Source organism: Mus caroli, unplaced genomic scaffold (assembly GCF_978045245.1).
Source record: "Mus caroli unplaced genomic scaffold, Mus_caroli_1 scaffold_10, whole genome shotgun sequence".
Taxonomy (NCBI): Eukaryota; Metazoa; Chordata; class Mammalia; order Rodentia; family Muridae; genus Mus; species Mus caroli.
This window is the reverse complement of record NW_028227265.1, coordinates 96,062,471-96,070,711: the sequence shown is the minus strand read 5'-3', so window position 1 is coordinate 96,070,711 and position 8,241 is coordinate 96,062,471. Positions and strand designations below refer to the sequence as shown.

At 43.0% G+C, this 8,241-nt stretch overlaps 1 protein-coding gene and 1 non-coding gene across 3 annotated transcripts; one reads left to right on the top strand and one right to left on the bottom strand.

Annotated features, from left to right (window-relative positions):
* Window positions 1–2,800: 2,800 nt before the first annotated feature.
* Window positions 2,801–4,549, top strand: LOC147002468 (heterogeneous nuclear ribonucleoproteins A2/B1-like). 2 transcript variants are annotated; one of them, XM_085844024.1, is made up of 2 exons: window positions 2,801–3,726; window positions 3,847–4,549. In XM_085844024.1, the coding sequence occupies exons 1-2, from the start codon at window positions 3,006–3,008 to the stop codon at window positions 4,029–4,031; spliced, it is 906 nt and encodes a 301-aa protein (XP_085700150.1). In that variant the 5' UTR covers window positions 2,801–3,005; the 3' UTR covers window positions 4,032–4,549. The 2 variants fall into 2 exon arrangements, with proteins under 2 accessions (XP_085700150.1, XP_085700149.1); XM_085844023.1 differs by having other exon boundaries at window positions 2,801–4,549.
* Window positions 4,550–4,757: 208 nt separating this feature from the next.
* LOC115031798 (small nucleolar RNA SNORA29) lies at window positions 4,758–4,894 on the bottom strand. The gene has a single exon (XR_003837460.1). It is a non-coding gene; the product is annotated as a small nucleolar RNA SNORA29 (small nucleolar RNA).
* Window positions 4,895–8,241: the final 3,347 nt, after the last annotated feature.

Sequence of the window (8,241 nt, the reverse complement as noted above, 5' to 3'; positions counted from 1 at the left end):
TTATATAAAAGTACTGGGCTTTTCTATGCCTTCCCTTGTTATCAAATAATGACATGGAGACCTTTGTATTTGTTAATAGATTTCTTCACTATAGCTGGACAGATACTGATCTCTTCTAACCCAACTATGTTAACCTGCACTACTTCCCAACCACGTGGCGTTACCTGTCTCACTCTTGCTGATTCTGTTCTATGACTGCCACCATTCAAAGTGCTGGAGAAATAAGATAATCCTCTCTGTAAGACTCTTCTAAGTTGGTCCATTGAAACTTAGGAAAATGCTTCCATAAGTTGGGGTTGTAATCAGACTTGTAAGACATTTTCTTACCTAATGATTGACGGGGGGGGGGGCAGCCCACTGTGGGTAGTGCTACCCCTACGCTGGTGGTCTTGCACGCTATAGGAAAGCAGGCTGAGCAAGCCAGTAAGTAGCATCCCTCCATGGCTTCTGCATCAGCTCCTGAAGGTTCCAGCCCTGCTTGAGTTCCTGTCCTGACCTCTTTCAATGATTGACTAAGATTTGGAAGTGTAAGCCAAATAAACCCTTTCCTCCCCGACTTGCTTTGGTCATAATGTCCTGTCACCACATTGGTAACCCTAAATGAGACAATAATAAAAATGGTTTGCTTTCGATGGAGTTTTTAATGAAATCACTATTAACCTGAAAGGAAGCCTTATTGATCATCATGTCTAAACCCCCTTTATATTAGTTAGAAATATTTCGATTATAAGTAACAACAAAATCCCTCTCCGACCAGTTTATACAGTAGAGGCAAAGTATTGGCTGAGATAACTGAAAAGGCCATTGCAGATAGTGGTTTTCAGGCCAGCCTTGATCCCAGCCTAACTATACTAGGGAACGTTGTTTGTCCCCTGGCTTTCTGTAGTGGTTTAAATGAAAATGGCCCCCACAAACTCATAGGGAGTGGCACTATTTGAAAGGATTAGGACATATGGCCTTGTTGGAGTGGGTGTGGTCTTGTTTGAGTAGGCATGGCCTTATTGGAGGAAGTGTGTCATGGGGGCGGGCTTTGAGATTTCAAATGTGCAAGCTAGGCCCAGTGTCTCTCTCTTCCTTTTGCCTGCAGTTCCAGAAGTAGGACGCTTCAACTTCTCCAGTGCCATGTCTGCCTGTTTCTCACAATGATAAGGGACAAAACCCTGGAACCTATAAGCCAGTCCCAATCAAATGTTTTCCTTTATCAGAGTTGCCATGGCCATGGTGTCTCATGAAGCAACAGAAACCCTCACTAAAACCTTTTCTTTGTCTTCTGTATTGCCCACTGTATTGTAAAGCTGCCCTCACTGTGGTCACAAGACTACTGTCCAATTCTTTTATGGGCTTTCATTCAAGCCCAGGTAAAAGGAGTTTTCCTCTAGTTAGCTCCTATAGAACCAGAAAGTTTCGTTGCAGTCTCCAGCCAATATCACTTTGTCTTGCATAGTACTGATCTAGGGACCATCTTTTACCAAACTGCTGTGTGTGGGAGGCTGACATGAGGCTATGGAACCCTTGGGATGGAGTGGGTCAGGTTTCTCCCAGTGCATATGGACCGCATGTGAGGGGAAGGGATGCAGGATGGAAATGGGATGGTGCTAATGAGAGAAAGGCAGAAAGAACATGCTGGCTGGAGGTAAAAAACCTACATCTGCTGTATCTTAAGGTCTAGAACTTAATCTCTGCACTCAACACGGCCTCTTATTAACTGCCAGTCATAGGCTATTCGCTGTGCTAAGTGCTTTGGTAAATAATAGCCTTGATCCCCTGAAACCAGAGAGTTAGCATGAGAGAGGAGTGGAAGGCGGCCCACAGGAAAACCTCTTCATGTGCACACAAGGTGCTTTCTTTTTTAAATGGATCTGAACAGTACTTGTTGTGCCACGTGTTAAGAACCTTCACCCTGTGTGTGGCAGGTTTCAGACACTCCATGTTACATAGCCTTTCATTCAGTTACCACGCAAGATGAACCAATATAGAGAGAGAGAGAAAAAAAAGATACTCTTGGGTCCAATACTCTTAGCACATTCTTTAAAGGATTAACCAAGTGGTTTGTTATTCAAACCCTTGAGCCTCCAGAACACATCCTGAAATATTTACCCTACATGGAATGTCTGAGACAGTTTCTCCCTTCTTAGTCCTAAAATAGCTTCCCTTTCCCGAGTTTCCTTGTTCCACACAAAAGGGCCATAATTCTTGTGCTCTGAGTTTAATAGATTATGCTTTTTAAAATGCCTAGCTAGTGCCTATTGGAAAGCTGGTCCCTGATTTGTGCTGGTTGAACCTGAACTCACAGCTACAGAGGGCCAATCTTGTCTCCTCTTTAGAGATCCTACTAAACCAACATATAACTTCAAATTGTCTTTGACCAAAGATTTTATCACCTTACGTAAATAGAAATCACCATCTTTATATATATTATATAAAGAGAGATCAAATTACCTAAACGTGTACATGCAAACAAAGCAGAATGTATATAAATCCAATAATAGTATAGAAGGGGTTAGTTATATTTCAGTTTGTTTTGTTTTAAATTGTTTTATGTGTTTGAGTGTTTTGTCTGCATGTATGTATATGTACTATGTATATACTGGGGCCTATAAAGGCCAGAAGAGGGCACTGGATCCCTAGAACTGGACTTATGAGCCGTTGTGAGCCATCATGTGGGTGCTGGGAATCTAGACAGTGCTCTTAACCTCTGAGACATCACTCCAGCCTCCTGTGTCAGTTTTCACCTGTGTGTTTAACAGCAGCACAACATTTATTAGCATATTAAAAAATAAATCCGCGGTTAGTGGGGGGAAGGTTCTAGAAAAGCAGCGGTCTCGGCTCCAGCGGCAGTAGCAGCGGCGCCGGTCCCGTGTGCAGGAGCTCCTTTGCGGCCCAGTTTCTTGGCCATCGCCTGCTCTCTCCACAGCGTCAGGACGAGTCCCGTGCGCGTCCGTCCGCGGAGGTCTTTCTCATCTCGCTCGGCTGCGGGAAATCGGGCTGAAGCGACTGAGTCCGCGATGGAGAGAGAAAAGGAACAGTTCCGTAAGCTCTTTATTGGTGGCTTAAGCTTTGAAACCACAGAAGAAAGTTTGAGAAACTACTATGAGCAATGGGGAAAGCTCACAGACTGTGTGGTTATGCGGGATCCTGCAAGCAAAAGATCAAGAGGATTTGGCTTTGTAACTTTCTCATCCATGGCCGAGGTTGACGCTGCCATGGCTGCAAGGCCTCATTCCATTGATGGCAGGGTAGTTGAGCCAAAACGTGCTGTAGCAAGAGAGGAGTCTGGAAAACCAGGAGCCCTCGTGACTGTGAAGAAGCTGTTTGTCGGTGGAATTAAGGAAGATACTGAGGAGCACCACCTTAGAGATTACTTTGAAGAGTATGGAAAAATTGATACTATTGAAATAATTACCGATAGGCAGTCTGGAAAGAAAAGAGGCTTTGGCTTTGTTACTTTTGATGACCATGATCCTGTGGATAAAATTGTCTTGCAAAAATATCACACCATAAATGGTCACAATGCAGAAGTTAGAAAGGCATTGTCTAGACAAGAAATGCAGGAAGTCCAAAGTTCCAGGAGTGGAAGAGGAGGAAACTTTGGTTTTGGGGATTCTCGTGGTGGCGGTGGCAATTTTGGACCGGGACCAGGAAGCAACTTTAGGGGGGGATCTGATGGATACGGAAGTGGACGTGGATTTGGGGATGGCTATAATGGGTATGGAGGAGGACCTGGAGGTGGCAATTTTGGAGGTAGCCCTGGTTATGGAGGAGGAAGAGGAGGATATGGTGGTGGAGGACCTGGATATGGCAACCAGGGTGGGGGCTACGGAGGTGGTTATGACAACTATGGAGGAGGAAATTATGGAAGTGGAAGTTACAATGATTTTGGAAATTATAACCAGCAGCCTTCTAACTATGGTCCAATGAAGAGTGGAAACTTTGGGGGTAGCAGGAACATGGGAGGACCATATGGTGGAGGGAACTATGGTCCTGGAGGAAGTGGAGGAAGTGGTGGCTATGGTGGAAGGAGCAGATATTAAGCTTCTTCCTACTTACCATGGGCTTCACTGTATAAATAGGAGAGGATGAGAGCCCAGAGGTAACAGAACAGCTTCAGGTTATCGAAATAACAATGTTAAGGAAACTCTTATCTCAGTCATGCATAAATATGCAGTGATATGGCAGAAGACACCAGAGCAGATGCAGAGAGCCATTTTGTGAATGGATTGGATTATTTAATAACATTACCTTACTGTGGAGGAAGGATTGTAAAAAATGCCTTTGAGACAGTTTCTTAGCTTTTTAATTGTTGTTTCTTTCTAGTGGTCTTTGTAAGAGTGTAGAAGCATTCCTTCTTTGATAATGTTAAATTTGTAAGTTTCAGGTGACATGTGAAACCTTTTTTAAGATTTTTCTCAAAAGTTTTGAAAAGCTATTAGCCAGGATCATGGTGTAATAAGACATAACGTTTTTCCTTTAAAAATTTTAAGTGCGTGTGTAGAGTTAAGAAGCTGTTGTACATTTATGATTTAATAAAATAATTCTAAAGGAAAAAAAAATAAATCCGCTCCTTTGAGGAGACATGGATGTCTTAGCAGCATTAATCAGACAGTCTCTTCTGTCGTCTCTGTTGACACTTGGGGTTTCAGTGACTATATGTACTGCTTTACTGTTTAAAGTCTGAGAGAGAGAGAGAGATCCTCAAGTCCATTACTCAGACTTCTGGGTTTTAGTGCACAATGACAGTGTCAAGTGTCACAGGCACTGGCTTACTGAGCAGTCACTTCCTATACAGGGAGGCCATTGAGAAGCCCCCTGTCCAGATCTTGGCACCTTTAATCTATTTGATAAGCATGGCTACTAAAGTCTCTTCCCAGAAACTCTGTGATAGTTGAACGGGATACACAATCTTCTCAAGCCACGAGTCTTAAGCTATTTCCTAAGGTTTGTTCTAGAAACACGGGAGGAAAAATATTGAATTTATTAATTTTTTTTACTTGCACCCATTGTTTGTTTTAAATCAGCATACAGATTAATGCATTTCATTATGACATTTTTTTTTATAATACTTTGTTTTTGCTTTCTTGAGACAGGGTTTCTCTGTGTGACTGTGGCTTTCCTGGAACTCACTCTGTAGACCAGGCTGCCTGCTTCTGCCTCCTAAATGCTGGTATTAAAGGCATGTGTCACCAGTGTTTGGCCCCCACATTGGTCTTATGAGTCTGTTCTCATGCTCTCCTTGTAATTGTTAGGTCTCAAAGACACCAGGGACAAATGACTAATTGAGGATCCATTTTGACCTTCCGAAGCAGATGCTGGCCTGAGAGCTCTCTCTCAGCATCACAAATACTTGTTACAGAGACCTGACTCCTCAGCCTTTCTTAGCCTGCCTAGAATCTCTCCAGCTCCCAGCTTCTCTCCCCTTCCCTTCCCTCAGCTTCTCTGATTCCTATATAATCTCAGCCATTTTAGCTACTCAGTCTCTCGGTCTTCTTTCGTAATCTTGGTCTCTTGGTCGTCAGCTCCACTCTTCTCCCTCTTTCTTTCCCTTCTCTCTTCTCTTCATAGTGGACTCTGTCACCCTATCCCCTCCCTCCCCCACCTACCACCTGCCCCCCCTCCCGTCCACCACCTACTCTCTGCCCACCCGCCACGGTCCAGTGGAGACCCTATCCTTCCGGATGCTTCTGGCTGTTCTCTCCCTTATAGCCACACTAAACCTTCCCCTCAACCCACACCTAGGAACACTCACACAGTCAGACCCTCGTATTTTCGCTGGGTCGTTTTGGCTCTGTTGTATAATTTGAGGCCATGTGTAATTATACTTGTAGCATTGTTCCTTCTGCAAGCATCGCTTTAGCTATTGTGAGGGTCTTTTGTGTTTTTATATGAATTTTAGGTTGTGTGTGCCTGGAAGAATGTCATTGGAATTTTGACAAGAATGGTAATGAATTTTTGATACTATTCCATGTAGATTTTAGATTAACATAGCACTTAGAATCTGTAAAACATTTTTCATTACTGTTTAAAAAAGGAGAAGAATTATAAATATCTTCAAAAACCAAGAAACTATAAAAATGTCAGTGGTTTGAATGAATGAAGTTTAAAAGGTTTTCATGGAAATGAAAAGCTCAGGAAACTGGGACGAGAAACAAATGAACAAAACAAAGGGTGAAGAAGCAAAATAAGAATGAAAATTTCAGAATGTGACAGTAAAAAAGATGGAGGCCAGAAGATACAGAGGATAATGCTGGTGGGAATTCCAGTAAGAAACAGAAATCATTTGGCAGAAGCAATATTTCAGAACTTACTTAGACATCGATCCAAGAAGAAAGAGTTTTAGTTAGGGTTTTACTACTGTGAACAGACACCATGACCAAGGCAACTCTTATAAGGACAACATTTAATTGGGGCAGACTTACAGGCTCAGAGGTTCAGTCCATTATCATCCAGGTGGGAGCATGGCAGCATCCAGGCAGGCATGGTACAGGAGAAACTGAGAGTTCTATGTCTTCATCTAAAGGCCCCTAGGAGAAGACTGCCTCCCTCATAGTTAGGGATAGTGTCTGAAAGCTCATACCCACAGTGACACACTTCCTCCAACAAGCCCACATTTCCAAATAGTGCCACTCCCTGGGCCAAGCATATTCATACTACCCCAAAGAGAATAAGGGGTCCCATGATCGTGCAGGAAAAACAAAAAGCAAAAACCTTAGATACATCGTTGTGTAATTGTGGAAAACTGAAGATGAAGATAAAACTCTCCTGATTAGCCAGATAAGAAAGGAAGAAAGGGCTGGTGAGATGGCTCAGCAGGTAAGAGCACCCGACTGCTCTTCCAAAGGTCCTGAGTTCAAATCCCAGCAACCACATGGTGGCTCACAACCATCCGTAACAAGATCTGACTCCCTCTTCTGGTGTGTCTGGAGACAGCTACAGTGTACTTACATGTAATAAATAAACAAATCTTAAAAAAAAAAGAAAGGAAGAAAAATGACGGCTTTCAGTCGTGCAGTACTCAGGACAGCAGATCTTCAGCAGTAAGTAGGAAAACTACTATGTCTCCTCTTGAGTAAAAATCTCTCTTTCAAAATAAGGGCTAGAGCCAGTAAAATAGATCAGGTGGGAAAATACTTGCTATGTAAGCCTGACAACCTGTGCTTGATCCCAGGATTCTATGGTGTAAGGAGAGAACCAGCTCCTACACTAGATCTTAACCAGTTCCTGAAAGTTACCCTCTGACCTCAGGTGTGCCTCAGTGTTTTGCACTTCTCTTCATTCCACCCTACAGGGAAGCTCATTAGGCCCGAAAGTTCTAAAAGGAGGCTCCTTGAGAGTCAGGAACTAAACGACTCCCAAGTCTCAGGAAGTTCCTGGAACCGACCAGAACATACACCAAGAAGACTCTTCTTTCTTCAAGATTATACAGCAGTAAAGACTGCTGAGAGACTCTCCAAATTGAGCTGCCTGGAAGGGTACAAACTCATTGAGGTGCCCAGAAGAAGGACTAGGATTAGTTGAGCTGTCCGGAAGACATATGCCCAATCTGTCCAGCTGGCCCCAGGCTATGCAACGAGCTCAGCTTTTGTGAGTTGTTATCTATATTGGGATGGACTTTCAGTTCAGTTACCTTGGAGTAATCATGCTCTTTCAAGTAATCCCCTACCCATTTTCCTGTGAGTAACCCAATACATTCGTTGTTTCACCATGCTGGAACTTCAGTAGTATTCTTTCTTTGGATTGTTATTTATTCTCTATTTGGGGTGAGTAGATGTTTGTTCATGTCTCTCCAGAGTGTCATACAACACATGGCACCTGGATGCACACACATGCTTGAGCACACACACACACACACACACACACACACACTTGTAGATCAGTAGAAATCATTACCTTCATCATTTACAAAACATCCTAAATGAAATGCTAAAGGACATACTTCAGGCAGAATGGGACGCTATGTGAAATAGTTGAGCTTCCCTCTTTAATAATGTGGATGTCAAGCTTTCTAGGCACCCTGTGTTGAAGAGGTTCTTCTCCCCCTCCCCCCTTAGTGTAAGTGTTTGACACCTTTGTCAAGGAATAAATAGATGACTTTAGCTGGTGGGTTTCCCCCCTAGATCTTAGATCTGCTTCATTGGTCTAGCAATTGTTTTGTCTTTGTTATTATGTCTCTGCAGTATAATTTGAGGTCATAACATTTCCAGAATTGTTCCTCCATCATATCTTGTTTACTGGTATTATCTCCAG